General features: G+C 45.1%; 1 protein-coding gene across 1 annotated transcript; it reads right to left on the bottom strand.

Annotated features, from left to right (window-relative positions):
- Positions 1–635: 635 nt before the first annotated feature.
- Positions 636–14,596, bottom strand: PGAP4 (post-GPI attachment to proteins GalNAc transferase 4). The gene is made up of 2 exons (XM_063128523.1): positions 14,267–14,596; positions 636–3,193 (listed from the first exon to the last, which is right to left on the bottom strand). Exon 2 carries the CDS (start codon positions 3,077–3,079, stop codon positions 1,883–1,885), a length of 1,197 nt encoding a protein of 398 aa, XP_062984593.1. The 5' UTR covers positions 3,080–3,193; positions 14,267–14,596; the 3' UTR covers positions 636–1,882.
- Positions 14,597–19,357: the final 4,761 nt, after the last annotated feature.

The following is a 19,357-nucleotide window of genomic DNA, read 5'->3' as shown; positions in this document are numbered from 1 at the left end:
GAAAAAGCAGGCTAAAAGGGTAGGGCAAAATCCCAGGGAAATAGAGGGATCATCTCTCCCTGCCCTCAGGATCCCCTGTGCGTCATCTGGATGCCCAGGGATGATCCCGGGGCAATCCGCAGGATAAGACCTCATCTAGCCATGGCCTTAGTTACTGGCAGCAAGCGCTTTTAAGCTAAATGTGCTGGGTTTTTTGTTTGTTTTTACCTCACCCCTTTGGCCCCTGACCCTGCTCACCGCTGAAATATCCCCCCCCCCCCCCCGAGCTTCTCTGCAACGGAATTTGATCCTCAGGATGAAAGAGGCTTAAACAGTCCCTCAAGAAACTTCCTCATATTTCTAAGCAATATCCTGTGACATAGTAAATGTTTCTAACGACAGTTCCATGGAGCTGTGAGAAGCCTAGAAGTTGTTGAACTCTTATCAGCCCCCTTTTCTACAGTGAGCAGACTGCAACAGCAGAAACACCACAAATGCATATCAGTTCATCCAAGGCTCAGATAAGGTTTATTTTTAAAATACATTCTTTAGTTACAGATGAGCTCCCAATGAAGGAAATTCATATATATATATATATATATATATATATATGAGAGAGAGAGATTCTTTTCTCTTAGAAAAACAAGCCAGAGGGAGGGGAAAAAACCACCACTCTTCACATGGATTATCAGCGCGCAAGGGAAGAATGAAAATGCTTCTCAGAAGCAGCATACATAGTCTGGATAAGGCACTCGTACTTCTTGTTAAGAAGCCATTATCAAGAAGTACCATGGAAGTCAGAATGACTAGCACCTGGGGTAGGAAATGCAGAAGGAGTAAGGGACAAGTAAGAATGCTTACATTTACTTACACTTCAGAACAGTGCTCACCTTCTGAGTCGTATTTTTAATGGCCCTTGGTTAATGTCTAAGGGAAGAGAGTGCTTGACAGAAAACACCCCTAAGAGCTCCCCACCTTGAGGAAAAGGTATCACGGTGTTGAAAGGGGTACAACAAGAACGGAAAAATCACATCTTCTAGGATCACCATGGCTAATTTTGCCTCCTTTCCACTTGTAGGGAGACTTTGCCATTTGAATCAAGCTATCTCTCAAGGCATTGTAATTTGGGGCGTCCCCATGAGGGGGCTGTACCACATTGGCAGAAGCACACAAACTGGTCTCTCATGAAAGCAAGGTAGTAGATGGTCTACCATGTTAGATGTTTGATAAAAAAAATAGATGACAGAACAATGAATTAACTCAGCCCTCTTCCCTGAAAATGACTGCCTTTGACAGTCTAAGGCAAGGGTAAAATATTTTATCTTTTAAACAGACAACTGGTATCTCTCAATGAAGAGGGTGCCTCTCTTAAAACAGTTCCTCACACAAACAGCATATATATATATGCATAACAGTTTAAATCACTCAGGGCACAATCCTATGCATTTTTAGACAGAAAAAGTCCCATAACCCCCAGCATGGATGGCTGGGGCATGCTGGGAGTCGTTGGACTCTCCCCCACCCCATTCTGAACGTGCAGAGGAGTGCACCCTTAAAAAAAACCACCAAACTTGCGAAGTCTTGTTTACGTAAGAGGTATAACTTACAGCTGGTGATTCTCTACAGCTGGAATGTACCATTTCAGATTTCAGGCATGATAGGCAGGCATGGTATTTAGTGTCGTTTCTCCCCTTACACATACCCTACATACTTCCCCGACCTACAGAAAGTTACCATTTGAAGGAAAAAAGCTCATTTAAAGCCTTTCCCCTCGCATGCTAATTCTATATGTGCTAAGTATTTTCTGCGTGAACCATTCAAAATTCAACTCCCAGCTTGCAGCCTGAAGTGGTACAGCCCGGCCTAGCAATGGCGACAGCACGCTTCCGCTCAACTATTTCCGTCAAAGTAGCTTTGGGTTGTCATTCAGCCTGAGACTAGAAAACATCCCCACGTGCCTGACCAGGTTGGGTTCCACCACAAAGGCCCGCTCACCCTTCATGCGCAACAGGGAGTAAAGGGCGGTATCTTTGGCAAAGCCTTGGCGGCAGCGCAGCTCCTGCAGGTAACCCAAGACACGGCGGGCCGAAGGGGCAGAGAAGAGCATGGCTGGCGTACAGCACTCCGTCACAGGGACGACGTTGTAGAATGGAGGGGCCAAGCGGCGAAGCTCCAGAAAGTAATGGCGGCCCACCAGTTCTACCAGCAGCATGCTGTACAGGGCAAAAAACAGCACAATGGGCCAACTAAGGCCAGAGCGACTGGATGCCCAAACGTAAACAAAACTCAAGAGCGACCCCCAAAACATGCCTATTCCAAACCACTCTAGGATCCTCATGGGCTCTGGGTTGATATAGTTCTGTAGCCGCTCGGGATGGTAGAGTTTCACGTAAAGGGCATCCCGGAGGTGAGGCCTGGAGAACCGTACCCGCAACAAGTGGTGCAGTACTGGAAAGATCTCCTCCTCCGGGACAGCGTCGTCTTCCACCAGCAGCACATACTCCGGGTTGTAAGCCTGGAGCGATTTCTCAAGACAGTAGGCGTAATCCCGTTTCTCCTTTTCAAAGCGGTTCAGAGAGAGTTCCGAATTCTTCAGGCTGCTGTTGCGGTTCACCACAGCAAAGAAGTTGGCGAGCAGCGTGGCATCCCAGTGGCCGCCAGGGTCTGTTTCCACGTTGCAGAGCAAGACCCGGTGGCGCTGGCAGGGGGCGCCACATTCCCGGAGAAGGCGGTGGAAGTGGGATGCCACCTGAAGGACGTAGTGGAATTCGTGCCGCCTCTGGACTGTAACAATGGTAATCAGCAGCCACGGCTGCAAGGCCTCACGGGTCAACGTCTCAGACGAATTTGGGGTCTGCAACCGCTCAAAGTAATGGAGGGCCCTCTGGCCGTCCGCTTGGTTCTGCTTCAGGAAATCTTGGCTCATTGGGTTCAAGTACCAGCGTTGCACATAGAAGTAAGAATGAAGCAGTTGCTGGCAGGCCAGTGGGGCTAGCACACCGAACGTCACGGCCACCAAGACAAGGAACGGCGCGAATGGGCTGGACCCACGACACAGCCTCCCCCAACGTTGCAGTCCCCGTGGGAGCATGGCTGCCATGTTCAACAGTCGGCGGTCCTCAGGCTCGTGCCTTCGGGCCAAACGTTCAACCCATTGTTTCTTCTGGTAAAGTTACTTGTGGCAGGATGATTTATCGAGTCCCTAGATTCAAATCTAAAAAGAAAGAAAGGGACAGGTGAAAAACCATTATGGATATCTCTAAGACTGTCCCATACCTGAAAAAAGTAACTGTTCTGAGGGTCTTCATAGTGGAACAGCAGCATATACATTTAAACCAACAAGCACTGGGTGCCTGTGACAGTTACTGGAGGTGGGGTGTGTGTGTTTATATTCGGTGAGCTGCAGGTAGTAGACATCCTAAAAGGGAAAACAACGGGGGTCTCTTCATTCCTTCAGAAGGGGGGAAAGGATATGGGTTTGATTTTTCTTGGTTCATTCTCTCATATTAGATATTTTTGTTGTGCTAACCCTCTCATGCTGGGGTTTTGAACCTCAGGCTGGTAGGCCAAGTCCGGCCCACCCAAGATGGACACTCCCTTCCTCTTGCCCCAATCCCTTTCACCTGGCCACCAGTCGTTTGGTGGCTTCCCTTGGGCTGAAAGGGGTTTAACGCTTGCGCTCTAGTTGAGAGTTGGGGGTTAGAGGAGACTATTTGGAAATAACAAGTTGGGCCTCTTGAAAGTCTTCTATGCAGTGCAGAACTTGGATTAATGCTTTTAGTTGTGAGCACTGACAGATGTAGCCCTAACAACTACTTTAAGAGCATCGAGTGAATCATGATTTTATTGAATTGTAATTGTTACCTGCCTTTGGAGTCAATCTTGACTTGAAAAGCAGAGTATAAAAACAATCAGAACCCTAACGAAAATCAATTCTCTGAAAGGTTCCGGCATGCGCAACTCAGTTGCATGCAACAGGTCTGTTTTGGCTCTGGATTTCACACGCCAGTTCAAGTTTTGCAAGGTGGACATGCAGAAAGATATTCAGTCACATCAGAATTAATTGTGATATGTTTTCCTTATGTATTATCAAGTGACTTGAACATTATTTTACTATGCTGCAAACTTTCATTCAGTCTTAGTAAACACAGGTCTTATATTATCTATTGATTTTACTTTCTTCAAATCTCTGTTCAGAAGGTTAAGCATGAAATGTAGGAAGAGACCTAATTCTTCAACAGACTTGGCCCTTAGCTAGACCTACCTCTTAGTGCGCGACGGAGGGCCAAAGATCTCGTGATGGTTTTATCGAAAGATCCCTCCTCTGTTTACACGCGTCATGCGACAACCTCAGAGGGAGAGGCGTCGCGCCCACCATTTTTATTTTTAAAGAGCCAGCAGCGCACGAGCGCTCGTGCGCAAAAGGTAGGTGTTTTTTTAAAAATAATTATTTCCCCCACTCACCCCGCCCCACCCCCGATGGGCGCAGTGCTCCTGAGGAGCTTTGCGCCCCATACACAGGTCCCAGCTTCTCACAAGGAACCACGAGGAGCCAGGACAAACTGCGGCGCCCATCCACATGTTCCGCGGTCATGGGCTGAGCCGTGACACACGTACACACATCAATTCATAGACAAACCACCATGTACCCCACTCACCTATCACATAAATACTCTCACACCTCTCCTACCCAAGGCTGCTCCTACGCTTGCTTTCACTGTCTCCCCTTCCCCACCCCATTTCTCTGGGGAAATGATGGGGATTTTTACATTCACCTTGGAAATATTCTTAGCAGCAGCAAGGGGTTGCAGAGAGAGGGGCGATTAGAAAAGTAATGGTTCAAGATAAGACCTGCTGCAGGAGTGATCCAGACAGGTGGTGGGCAGTTTTACATTACCCTTGGGAAAATTCTAAGCTCCTTGTAACTCTCTGGATAAAACTGTCTCACCTGCTGCACTGCCTGCTTCTCGTCCTGTGCCTGACTCAGGAGGAAACCAAGAAGAAGCCCAGATGGGTGATGGGAGGGGCCAGAGGACACGTTTCAGAAGTGTCCTCCAAGCCCCATCCCGTGAGCCGATCCAGGCTTCTTCTTGGCTGGCGCAATGGGACTTGGACAGCACAACTTTTCCAGACTTTTCCTGGTTTGGCCCCCCCGTTTTCTGGACCTGTCCGGGCAAAACCGGACAGTTAGTCATCCTACTATAACCAATTAGTATACATACATCAAGCAAAGCATACACCAAAATGTGTACTAGGTGAATTCCACTTTGGTTTTGTACTAACAAGAATTAGAGAGGAAAGATCTATTGATTTTTTTAAATTGTTTATTAAAAAAATATTCTTAACTCATAACATCAAAATATAACGTCTAAAATAACATTTAAAAAGTTCTTGTTGTTAAACAGAGCACTGCTAAAGATTCTTAGATCTCAATAGCTTAATAGGAAATAGTATTTTCTAAATCTTTCTTGTTCTTAGACTTTAATATGTAATAGCTTAAAAGGCACAGATCTCATTAACTACCAAGTTTCCCAATCAATTCTGAATAAGATATTCAGAATGGCATCTACACAGGCCTGATGAGCTTTTAATAAGAAGCTCCCGCTTTCCAAAATCAGCACATATTTATACCTTTTTGTGTAGAAACGGCTTCATAGCAAATATTACCTACTGTCCCATAAATTAGCTCTTGTGGTCTCCTTTTTAACGCGAGCGAGCACACACACACACACACACGAATGAGAACAAAAGCATGTAAAATCTATTCATAATGATAACACATTAATTAATCATAGGTATACTGGATACATACAATTAACATCAATTCAAATTAATTAGCGGGCACAGTAGATTTTTTTTATATTTATCCATATCTATTTGTTGGAAATTATTTCAAGAACAAACAATGCCCAAAAGCACACAACCAAGTTGTTTTTCATAAGTCTGATTGCAGGCATCCAGTGTTGATCCTGTTTTGTCACAGTAGACTTCATCTGAAAAACAGTTTCATTATCGCTGTGAATGAGCAATGCCGTGTGAGTATGGGTTTGCAGACTTCAAACAGTAGTCCCGTACTGTTTTTAGTTAAAGCCCTCCAAAAGCGTTTTCCCCCACCCTCAATCTCTGGCAAGCAATCCAAACGCTTCAACAACAGAAGTACTGTAGACAGGTCCTAACAGATCTTTCCTGCGTGTTCCATGAGTTGATGGTGGTGAAGTAATGCCTTTATTGTTCTTAGCATAGTTTTTCCAGACTCTGGAATGGCCTGCCGGAGGAGACTCGTCAACTTGACAGTCTAATTGCATTCAAGAAAGCTATCAAGACTGATCTCTTCCCATAGGCCTATCCAGGGGGATTTTAGGATACTTTTAGGATGTTTTAATATACATATATATGTATATTAATATACATATATATATATATGTTTTAATATACATGTATATTATGTTCTCAATTCAGTTTTATGTATTTTATATTTACTGTTGTTCCTCGCCTCTATCAAATGGGGAGGTGGGTAAGAAATATTTTTTATTATTATTATTATTATTAATCTGCCAGGTTTCATCAAAGTTATAAATATATGACTCCGGTCTATACTGCTTAATCGGTTTTATTAGCTTTTTCATCAACGTAACAGACCAGAATTTAGCTCTTCATTCATAAGGGAGACTGATTTTTTCCATGAAGAGGCTATTCTCATTCATGTGTCCTCTGCACTTGAAAGTAAGCAATTCCTTATGTACAAGGTTTTATATTTTACCTTCGAAAAAGCTAGGAGAGTTAATTGCGAGGAGAGGTCTGTTTTTTGTTGGGTAATCATTTCAGCTTCTTTGAAGCCATCACTCCAAAATTGGTTGATAGAGGGGCAAAGACACCACATATGAAAGTAGCTTGAACTTCTAATAAACTTAGTTTCACTGGGGTGAGGTATCACTGATGCACTAATTTAATAGACTTCTCTCTTACTTTAGAAGAAACAGATTTAAATGGGGGCACTAGTCTAAACCCAATTCCAACTAGAATTTTCTATAGGTTTACCCAACCTTTTCCCCATGCCAATCTGGCACTTTATGAGCATCCATATTTAATATCCATTAGTGTATTAGACAGTTTGGAAACCAGACCCTTAGTGTCTAAGTTTGTGCAACAATAGATTAAAACTTCGTTAGTGATGTGTATTGTGGAAATTCCTAATTTGCTGCCATGTCCTGCTGTGCTATTTATGTTTGCTACGTGCGAGATAGAATGGTCAACATGGTGTCAGGCACAGGTGCCAGGAAGATTGTTTGCCCTAACACCTTAGGTGCATGTGTAAACTGTAACCTATGGGAAGCATACACACTGGCAAGTTTCCAAGACTATAGAAAGGTAGTGAGCGCTGAGTTGTGTGTGCTTGCTTTGCGAACCATCGCCACGCACCTCTTTCTGCGCAGATCAAGAAAATAAAAATTACATTGGAACCTCCATCCCTGTGTGTTTTATTGGACCTAGCACACCTGGCATGGACCTTCCTGTCCTTTTGAGGGTCAACATTAGTGGATGCATTACTTATGCTTTCATCTGAGGTTTAGCTGTAAAGTAGTATGAATAACCCATATCAGACAACATCCACATGCAGTCACCCATCCTGCTGCAGGCCACAGCCTTTCCAGCTGTAGAAATCTGAAAAATTTGGAACTGGTTTAAGTTTCCGCCCTGGAGCATGTTTCTAAGTTGTTGACCAGATCTGGGACAAAGGTCCACGAAAAAGTTTTTAAATCTATACCGTCCAACCCTTTCCCAGCCTTGAAACCTTTCCAATTTATCGAGATTATAAAACAGTGGGTGATCAAGGTATGGCATCACTAGAGATGGCTCAGGAGCAAGAAACCTGGGCTCACAGTCTTAGGATGCTTCCTATGTTGATAGTTGGTAGCCTCTGAAGTTGGAAGGTGTCATGTATCCTAGTGCAGGGCGGCCGGAGCACGGAGGCGATCCTCTCCTCTGTGCTCCGGCTGCCCTGAATTTTTGCTAGAAAGGTGATTTCGTCCATCTCCCCGCCCCTGGGACTGCCCCCCTTTCCCTGTCTCCGCATTCAGATTTCCAAGCATGGAGAGGTAGCCGGCACGGTTCTCTCTGTGCTAGCTATGAAGGAGAGGGGCCAGGGAGGATAGTTTACTGGCTCCGGCCTTGGAGCCAGTAAACCAAACAATCCTATGGCCCCACATACACTGTCTTGGGTCCATACGATTGCTCTCTTAATTATCTTACTGTTACTAAACTATCCTTAAAAAATTAAAACATACAAAAAAGGCTGACCCATACACCTTTCAGCCAAGATACGATCAATTCTGAAACAAACATTTGAGAAGACAAACCCTACTCAAAATTTGCTAAGTAAACCTAAGAATCATTTTTAGACATCTGCATCAAGCTTTTTGATGTGTATCTTTTTTCTCATTGACAAGCAAAAACCTGGATATGCCTTTGTGCGTCTTCCTTTTAATACAATTACTACTTTTTATTCACTTATATTTTCATATTACTAATTAACATTAAACATTTGAATTTCACAATAAGACAACCCACATTATTTTAAAGGACGTGGGTTAGACTTCCTACCAATTCTAATAAAGCAAACCCAGGTATTTCCTAAAAATTTGAGACATAGGACAACTTTCCCCAATCTGGTGCCCTCCAGATGTCCATGGTCTCCAACTCCCATCAGCCCCAGTTCAATGGTTGGAGACGATGAGAGTTGTAATCCAACATTCTAGAGGGCACCAAGTTGACTACACCTGGTCTAGCAACATTACTGAAGCGAAGCAGGTTTGGACCTGACCTGGATGGGAGACCAATGTAAGAGTAAGCTATTAAGGGTTTTTTAAATTTGTTTTTAATTACAGAAGCTGAAAAGGGACAGGGTAGCTGTAGGTATTCTGGATCAAGAACAAAAGAAGGTCACTGTGAGGCAAGGAGCTTGCCCTCCCCATTTTATTTAACTATTATATCGCTAAATCAGTTTGTGGTAGTCTTCATCATGAGGGGCGGGCAGTGGTGACTACATACTATTCATCCATCCACAATGGATTGCATCTCTCCTTATCTTGGCCTTGGGACCTTCCAGGTAAACAGCAAGGGCCACCTGCCCCCTCTTTTCATCTTCCCAAGGGGCAGATGCAAACATAGCATCCGTTACTGTCTCCGCTTGCCTTATGTGCAGGAGCTCCTGGGGAGACATCATAGGCGGATCAGAAGGGAGATGCTGTAAGTCAGAGGGCTTTGTGAGATGTGTGTGTGTGTGTGTGTGTGTGTGTGCAAGTTGTATTTAGTATTTTTTTATATTAAGAACATAAGAAGTGCCCAGTGGCCAACCAGCTGTCGCCAGTGACCAACAAAGCAGGACAGAAGTGCAACAGCACCGTCCCACCCACGTTCCCCAGCAACTGGTGCACACAGGCTTACTGCCTCGGATACTGGAGGCAGCACATAGCCACCCGCGCTAGTAGCCATTGCTTGCCTTCTCCACCACTTTTGTGTGTAGGTAGAGAAAAACCATTGCACTGTTTGTCTAATGGGGCGTTTTACTGCTCTTAATCTTTTCATGCCGGTTTTTGGAGAACAGCCTTACAAGAGTGCCTTCCAGTCCTGGCACTGTGAACACGATGCTGACTAATCTCGCCATGCGTGCCCCTCCCATACCACCCCTTCACTCCAACACACTTACAAGTTCAAACCTATACATGTTTGCTAGGTCACATTGTGCTGAATGTAAGTCAGAGGCCTTAGCTAGACCTACGTGTTAGTCCGCGACGGAGGAGGGAAGATCTCGCATTGTGTTTAAAGCGAGATCCCTCCTGTTTACACTCAACGACGTCAGAAGGAGAGGCGTCGCACCCGCCATTTTTTATTATTAAAGGGCCAGCAGCGCACGAATACTTGTGTGCATAAGATAAGTGGTTTTTTTTAATTTAAATTCTTTTCCCCGCTCCTCCCACCCTACCCCCAATGGGCGCAGCGTTCCTGAGGAATCGCGCAGAGCTAGGTTATACTGTTGTTTTATACTTTGAATGTTTTTAATTTCTGTGAACCGCCCAGAGAGCTCCGGCTATTGGGCGGTATAGAAATGTAATAAATAAATAAACCCGTGGCACCCAGCCACATGTTCCGCGGTCTCGTGCTCAGCCCGGGACCATGGAAAAACCGAGGCTAAAGGGGAGGGCGAGATCCTGGGGCAAGGGAGGAGGGCCTTCTCTGCTGTGGCACCCCGGCTGTGGAATGAGCTCCCTAAGGAGGTTCGCTTGGCACCTACATTATATGCTTTTAGATGCCAGGTGAAGACCTTTTTATTCTCCCAACAGTCTATAAATAAATTTTAACTTGGTGTTTTAAATTTGTAATTTTGCATTGCTGCTGTTTTTATCTGGTTGAGCTTTTATATTGTATTTTATATTATGGTTTTATACTGTTGTTTTATACTTTGAATGTTTTTAATTTTTGTGAACTGCCCAGAGATCTCCGGCTATTGGGCAATATAAAAATGTAATAAATAAATAAATAAATCATCTCTCCCTGATCCCAGGATCCCCTGTGCATCATGTGGACGCACAGGAACGATCCCGGGGTTGACCCCAGGATAAAGCCCTGTCTAACTATGGCCACAGTGTGCTGAATGGGGCTTCCTTCCAGGGAAGTATAGCTTAGGGCACATTCCTATGCATGTTTAGATAGAAATAAATCTTACAACTCCAAGCATCCCCCACTGGGCAAGCTAGCTGGAGGGACTCTGAGAACCATAGGAGCTTTTTCTGTCTACACATGCATAGGTTGCACCCATACAGTTGCCTCAGTTCCTTGCACCAGAACATGGGATGGGACATCTGGAAGTTGAAAGTGCAAGATGGAGGCCAGCATCATTGCACCAGGACAAAGCCACCTAGGTTGCCATATTATCCAGCTCATGGCACTCCTTGATTTTTAGACAGGCTGTGATTTGGTCCTTACAAACCCCATATATGTAAGCCCAAGTGAATTCAATAACATTTATTTTCTAGTACATGCACTCCTATGCACACTTATCTGACAGTAAGCCAAATAAGAACATAGAAACATTTCTGAATAAATAGGTTTGCATCTTAGACATCTTAGCTCATTATTATACCCTTTCAAGAGTTTTGAATTATTTATTCCTCCATCTGGGGGGAAAAATGACAGGTAAGACTCCGTAACTCTGTGAAGCAGAGAACTCTTGCTATTAAAGCTATTTACAAAGGTTGGTGTTGGGTAAAAAAGAAGGGTGCGTGTGTAAATAAATACCAGTTGATCTCCACTTCTCCTCCCCCAATTTTGGAAGACTGCCAGACACATCCTCAGATAATGTTCTGGTTGCCAGAGGTCTTTTGTTGTTAAGGGTGAGTTGGCTGCATCACAGTCTAGTATTACAAACAGGGGGAGTAGGTTCTATGGCTTATACTGAGAACACGACTCAACAGACTGATCTGAAACTTGGCAGTATAGGAGAGGTAGGTTTGGGGATAATCTGTGCTGATTTTGAAGTAGAACGGGCAAAAAATTGCTTATTTATTAGAGTTTAAAGTACTTTGGCCACATAATGAGAAGACAGGATACCCTGGAGAAGATGCTGATGCTAGGGGAAGTGGAAGGCAAAAGGAAGAGGGGCCGACCAAGGGCAAGATGGATGGATGATATTCTGGAGGTGACAGACTCGACCTTGGGGGAGCTGGGGGTGGCGACGGCCGACAGAAAGCTCTGGCGTGGGCTGGTCCATGAAGTCACGAAGAGTCGGACGTGACTGAACGAATAAACAACAAAAGTTTCACAAATGTCCAGATGACGCAAAGGGGAATCCGGGGTCAGGCCGCGCTGAAACCTCCCTTAACGCGCCATAAGCGAAGTCGCTTATGGCGCGCCTTTTCCGCAGCCCCGGCCTGAGGCCGGGGCTGCGGAACATCTAGCAAGGTCCGTGGCTTTTTGCGGCTACTCGCTTACTTGCGAGTAACCGGGAAAAGCCACGGACTGGGCACAGCGCTCAAACGAGCGCTGTGCCCATCGGGCCAGGGGGGGAGACAGGGGAGGAAAGCCGCACATCGGGGATGGCATGGGGCGAGGGAAGGACAGCCGGGGATGGCACGGGGCGAGGGAAGGACAGCCGGGGATGGCACGGGGCGAGGGAAGGACAGCCGGGGATGGCACGGGAAGGAGGGACGGACAGCCGGGGACGGGATGGGGGGAGGGATGGACAGCCGGGGACAGAATGGGGGGGAGGGACAGACAGCCGGGGACAGAATGGGGGGGAGGGACAGACAGCCGGGGACGGGATGGGGGCGAGGGAATGATATTTTTTTAAAAAACCCACTTACCTTCTCCGGAGTCTTCGGGGCGCACGTGGCCCCTTTAACTAACTAACTAACTAAATAATAATAAAAATGGCTGACGCTGCAGGGCTTCCGGAGTCCCTGCATGTCGTGCTTCTAGGAGGCGGGGCGGCGTGCGCTAAAGTTAGCGCGCCGTCGCCCCGCCTCCCTGCCGGCTTATCCGGCATGGTCTAGCAAGGCCCTAAGTCAGATGGAAGCCATATGTAAGGACTGAGGTTAAGGAAGGGGCTCTCCATAATACTGCGGTGTTAATTTGTGTCATTGGTCACTTAGACAACCATCCAGCCCCGTGGTAGTGATGAAGCTGGAACTAACCACACAATAGGACACCATACCATATACATATTGCCTAAATAACACATCTGTCAAGGGCACAGCCTTTAACAGCCGTAACTTCCCAACATTTTGGAGCTTGAGTAAACACGGAAAACCCTTTACACAACATGTTAAACTGAAAGTATTTTTTGTCGAACGATTTTTTTTTAAAGGAGCCTCCTATTTCATTTTTATTTCTACAATTTATAGGCTGTCCTCTAACCGAAGTTCAGTAGATTTGCAGGGATTAAAACAAAATGTCAGTAACACAACAACAACAGAAATAATGCCATTATAAAAACATGAGATCACTTTAAAATAGAGAACAGAGGAAGCGGAACTTGGCAGCAACAAATTAATTTAAGATGGAGGATGGTGGTGGGTGGGTGGAAACTAAAGAGCTAACACAGTACAAGTCACCACATTGTTTAAATGTCTGGAAAAATAAAAACCTCTTTGCCTGGTGACAGAAAGATATTAAAGTAGGTGGCAGGCGCCTCCTGAAAACATCTTTATTCCAAGAAGCCTTTCCTTAATATGCAGCCTTTGATTTCTGTTTTTGCTTCTATTACATTTTGTTTTAACTGTTTTATTCTGTTTTTTATTTTCATTTTACCTTGTACACTGCTCCGAAATTTTTCAATGGGGAGCGGTATATAAATATTCTAAATAAATAAATAAATAAGTCATTGGATGGGGGTACTCAGAGGACAGTATCAGGGTTCAGGTAGATTCATGTGGGAAGAGGCGATCTTGCCAAACTCCCAACCCTATATCACGCCAGTTACTTATGAAGAACGCCCTGCCCTTCGGGGAGAAACAAACAAACAAAACGCATCTCCTCTTCTAGAATAGAGTGAAATTCCCTTGAAGCATTCGTTTTCTTTCGACCTGACAGTGCTCGATGGATTGATTATTATAGAAAGTATGGCTTCCTGGGCGGTTTTTTGTTTGTTTGTAGTTTTTAAAGCGATGCATAAGAAATCCCACAAGAAAATGCAATGAAGTTGTACCTAGCCATGCTGAATCATTGCGGATCCATTGTGTTTTCGCCTTAGCGCCAAACCACCATTTGGCTCCACGGAGCGACTGCCCGTCCCTTAGCCCTTCACAAACTGGGACCCCCCTTTGCAAAGCCCTTTTATTTTATTTTTTATTTTTTAATTGAAAAGCTCGTCCGTTTTAAGCCTCGAGTCTCTCCCGTCCTCTTGCTTCCCCGGTGGAGTCTCCGGCACAAGAAGACAACCCGATTTCCTCCATCCAACCCAACCCCCCACTCCGTAGTCTCGTAAATGGCCACTGCACGCGTTGGGTGGCTTGGGGGGGGGGGGTGGAAATCAAGCAATCATGAGCCGTAGGGGGCATCAGAAGGCCCACAATAGGGCAGGGAAGCGGGGAGGGGGCACACGCGGGGAGCCCCACGAAGAGCTTGGGCGCGCCTTCATGGTTACAATCCCCCCTCCCCAATAATGCATCCCCTAGAAACGCATTCCTCCACCCCCTCCTCCCCAAAAACCGCCACAGCAAAGGCGCCTGTCTTTTCACAGCAAGGTCCAGAAAGGAGACAACCGCCCCAACAGAGAGATCTTTTCACGTACCGGAAAATCCCCAGCCAGATCCGATTAGGAGAGAGCAGACGGTTCAACAGGGAGAGCAGCAGGCTGCAAGCGATCCTCCGGCGCACCACCAGTTGGGAGTGTGTGCGTGCTTGTTTGTGCGTGCTTGTGCTTGTGCTTGTGTGTGTAACTAAGACGCCCCGCGGGCTCTCAGCCAGTCCCCCGTCGATGCTGCCTATAAGAGGAGCGATTTATTGCATGCTCGTTACCGGGCTCTCACGGATTTTGCATGACGTCGTCTGCCTCACGCGCCCCTTCTGGTCTTCCTCCCGGGACAAAAAACAAAACAAAAAAAAAAACCCTCCTTAAGTCCGATGTATTTTTAAACACAGAATTGCTGCTCTCTCCTGCTGTGTGCAGGAGAAGCAGCGCCGTTAGGACAGCGGACTCAATGGGCCTCCTTCTCCTTGTGTATTTCCTCTTTTGAAAAGAGGAAGGAAAACACGGGCGAAGAAGCGATGGTGGGGAGCGTGTCCCCCCGCCCCGCCCCGCCCCGTGATGGCACTTTCCAAACACAGTTGAGGGAGGCATCAGTCCTTCGTGGCTGCTGTCACCCTCCCGTTTTTTTTGCTTGTTGCACAACTTGGGTTGCCTCCTCTTGCCTTTTTCTCTGGCAAGCAAATGAGGGTGGGATTAAAGGGGATGAGCACCGGACATGTGACTACGATAGCCAGAGAAGCACAGAACGGAAACCCCAAATCATAGAATAGTAGAGTCGGAAGGGTCCATAAGGCCATTGAGTCCAACCCCCTGCTCAGTGCAGGAATCTACTTTAAAGCATCCCTGACAGATGGTTGTCCACCTGCCTCTTGAATGCCTCTAGTGTGGGAGAAATTACGACCTCCCTAGGTAACTGGTTCCATTGCCATACTGCAATGTTTTTCCTGGTGTCCAGCCGGAATCTGGCTTCCTGTAACTTGAGCCCATTATTCTGTGCCCTGCACTCTGGGAGGATTGAGAAGAGATCCTGGCCCTCCTCTTTGTGACAACCTTTCAAGTATTTGAAGAGTGCTCTCATGTCTCCCCTCAATCTTCTCTTCTCCTGGCTAAACATGTCCAGTTCTTTCAGTCTCTCTTCATAGGGCTTTGTTTCCAGACCCCTGATCATCCTGGTTGCCCTCCTTTGAACACACTCCAGCTTGTCTGCATCCATCTTCAATTGGGGAGCCCAGAACTGGACGCAATACTCTAGATGAGGCCTAACCAGGGCCGAATAGAGAGGAACCAGTACCTCACGCGATTTGGAAGCAATACTTCTATTAATGCAGCCCAAAATAGCATCGATGGCAATAGTTGCCTACGTTAAAAAATCGGGACCCCTCATTCCCCCCCACCACTTCCCACAAAAGTCAGTGCTCATGCTCATCTGGACATTTTATTATTATTATTATTATTATTATTATTATTATTATTATTATTATTTATTTATTTATTTATATAGCACCATCAATGTACATGGTGCTGTACAGATAACACAGAAAATAGCAAGACCCTGCCGCATAGGCTTACAATCTAATAAGTTGTAGTAAACAATAAAGAGGGAAGGAGAATGCAAACAGGCACAGGGAAGTGTAAACAGGCACCGGGTAGGGAGAAGCTAACAGTATAGAGTCAGAACAAACTCAATATTTGAAGGCTATAGGGAAAAGAAAAGTTTTTAGCTGAGTTTTAAAAGCAGTGATTGAGTTTGTAGTTCTCAAGTGTTCTGGAAGAGCGTTCCAGGCGTAAGGGGCAGCAGAAGAAAAAGGACGAAGCCGAGTAAGGGAAGTGGAGGTCGTAGGGCAGGCGAGAAGCATGGCATCAGAGGAGCGGAGAGCACGAGCGGGGCGATAGTGTGAGATGAGAGAGGAGAGATAGGCAGGAGCTAGACCGTGAAGAGCTTTGACTAGTGGCATGGTGAAGGGGAGGAATTGTTCAGGCTCATATTTAATTTTTGTGAACCGCCCAGAGAGCTTCGGCTATTGGGCGGTATAAAAATGTAATAAATAAATAAATAAATATTTGAATAGCAATCTAATAATTTTTTTAAAAGAAGTTTAACTTTTGATTTGCTATTTATTTATTTATTTCGATTTATTATTAACCTGTCCCACCAAAAAGCTCACACCAGGGCCAGATCTACGTCTTGTGTCAAATCATTATGAATGTGGAATGAAAAGCAGGAAATAACACTGTGAAAGCGGTATATGGAATGTGTCCTGGGACCCAAGAATTATCAGTGTGCACTTCAATACCCGTCATTGCAGATCACTGACTATGCTGGCTGAGGCTCATGGGTCTTGGATCGGGGGGGGGGGCACAAATGCAATAAAATATAAGATTTCTTCAAATTAAAATGCTGTCATCCTTTCTAAAGCCTCGCCCAACCCAGGTGCCCTCAACTACAATTTGCATAATCGCCAGCTAGTCATTAGATTTTAATGGAATCTCAAAGCCCAACCTAGGAAATTATTCTTTTAGTGCTACTGATAAATGCTATAATTTGGGTTTAGGTAAATTTGTTCTGGGAGGAGCAACAATCATTATTATTATTATTATTATTATTATTATTTATTTGTTTGTTGGGGAGGGGGACTGAAACATTTTGTTCTAAAATGTAAAATTTAGAACAAAATGAAACACAGGGAATACTTTTATCAGTTGTAAAATTACTTTAGGCTGCAATCCTATACCAATACCCACAAACCTGGTAGTAAGCTTCATTGAACTCAGTGGGACTTACTTCTGAAGAGATATGTATAGAATTGCACTGTTAAAAATGTTACATACATGCAACTAAACACCTACAATTGTGCTAATTGTTATATTTATTCAGTCATAAAACCACCAATTTAAAAGATCAGAAGATAAGGCTCTCTCATGTTGGTCCAAATTCCACAAAGCTAGGAAATAGTAAATTAAGGCAGTTGCCTTATCTGACGTGCCCTGTGATCAGTCACTACATTGTGCAATGTTACAAATTGTGCTTGCTTATTTATTTATTTATTTATTTATTTATTTATTTAAAATATTTATATCCCACCCTATATCACTAAGATCTTAGGGTGGCGTACAAATAAAAACATACAGTATAAAACAATAAATATATACAGTTAAAAACAAATTAAACCATGATCCAAGTTAAAACAATATATAATTTAAAAGCAATAGATACAGTTAAAACAGTTAAAACAATGTGCCAGTGAGTTTAACCATCAAAGGCTTTGTTAAAAAGCCATGTTTTTACTTGGCGTCGAAATGAAATCAATGTTGGCGCCAATCGGGCCTCCAAGGGGAGGGCATTCCACAGAGAAAGCCTTCTCCCTTGTCCCATTATAACGTATATGTTGCATTGATGGGATGAGGAGAAGGGCTCCTCCAACAGATCTAAGGTCTCGGGCAGGCATATATAAGGAGAGGCGCTCTCTCAAGTATCGAGGTCCCAAGCCATTTAGGGCTTTAAACGTCATTACCAGCACCTTGAATTCCAACCGGAAGCGTATAGGCAGCCAGTGCAGTTCCTTTAAGACTGGTGTTATATGGGCTCTATAAGATGTACCCACCAGCAGTCTAGCTGCTGCATTTTGCACTAGCTGCAACTTCCGCGTCATCTTCAAGGGCAGCCCCACGTAGAGTGCATTGCAGTAGTCTAATCGGGAAGTTACCAGTGCATGCACTACTGTGGCTAGGTTGTCCCTGTCCAGGAAAGGCCGTAGCTGGCGGATCAGCCGAAGCTGACCCCAAGTACTCCATGATTACAATTTACCCTCCATGTACCTACACTTTTCCTGGGCCTTTCAGTCCCAAATCCACATTGGGAGGATGGAGTGCCTCAGACCAGCAAAGATGCTTTCCATGTTGTCCTGGTCCTGTTGCCTTATGAAGCATCTGAGCCTTACTATATTGCCAGATCTATCCTAGCCCCCGTCTTTACGCCTTGCTCCTGCACTTGCATTCCTTCCCGGCATCTGCACGGGAAGGAATACAAGTGGGAACTTTCCCACTTTTTAAAAGCAAAAAATAAAATAAAAACGGGGGGAGAGGCACAGGCCTGATCCTCCCCCCCTTTTATGTTATTGTCTGTAGCTGCGCTGCTGCGCAGCTACAGATAATAAAAATAAAAAACAAAACCCGGGGGGAGGACCGAGGTAGCCAGAGGATGCGAGGAGAAGGGTCAAGGACTCAGGGCAAACCACTTCTCCTCCCTTTGGCTGCTCATTCCTCCCCCTCCCATTTCTTTTTATTTTTATTATCTGTATCTGCGCAGCTGCGGAGATACAGATTTTTTTTTTAAGGAGGGGGCAGGAACAGCCCATTCCTCCCCTCCCCTCCTGGTTTTTTTTTTTAAACTTTTACAGGCATGGGGCCACTCATGGCAGCCAATCAGGGGGCACCATAGGCTCCACTGTCCAAAAAGTCGGGGTGAGTGCCCGAATTTTTGGAGCCGAGTTTCCAGGGTTTGCCCTGGATGGCTTCTCAATGGCGGCTGCATCATATAGGTGACGTGCCGCTACTGCGAAGCCACCCTGAGGCAAAGCCTTCGTGTAGACATGCCGCTACTCTGAGGTGACTCACATCTTGATTCTGTGAGTTGATTCATGCCTTTACGAAGTTAGTTGATAGTGAGTGATGGATGTCCCCTTTAATGCAGCCAAGCTGCTAATAACAGTGTGTAGTACATGTAGCTGTATTTCCTAGCAACGTTATGAGTGCTGCTGCTGCTGCTGCTGCCAATAATGGTGAGAAATGTGAAAGCAGGTTTTTGGAGATGGGGAATTGTTTCTACCATTATTAAGACAAAGCAAGAAAAAGTGCAACTTGGTAGTGTGGAGATTTTGAGCAGAAATTGGTTGCTAAATTTATTAAACTGGGGGGAAAAAATTGGTAGAATACGAAGCTAGACAATTGAGCTCCCAAACCTGAACCCACACATCTTTCTGAGGTGAGGTGATATTGGGAAGGTGCTATTTGAAACAAACAAGCAGTTTGCCAGATGAGGATGTTTAAGCCTTCTACTTCTCAGAAATTCTGCTAACAATACCTAAAGTAGGGCAGGTTTACCACGATATTTCCCACTGTTTAAGCTATGAAAGC

This window comes from Elgaria multicarinata, chromosome 6 (genome assembly GCF_023053635.1).
Source record: "Elgaria multicarinata webbii isolate HBS135686 ecotype San Diego chromosome 6, rElgMul1.1.pri, whole genome shotgun sequence".
NCBI lineage: Eukaryota > Metazoa > Chordata > Lepidosauria > Squamata > Anguidae > Elgaria > Elgaria multicarinata.
The sequence above is the reverse complement of the archived record's forward strand: the minus strand, read 5'-3'. Positions and strand labels throughout refer to the sequence as shown.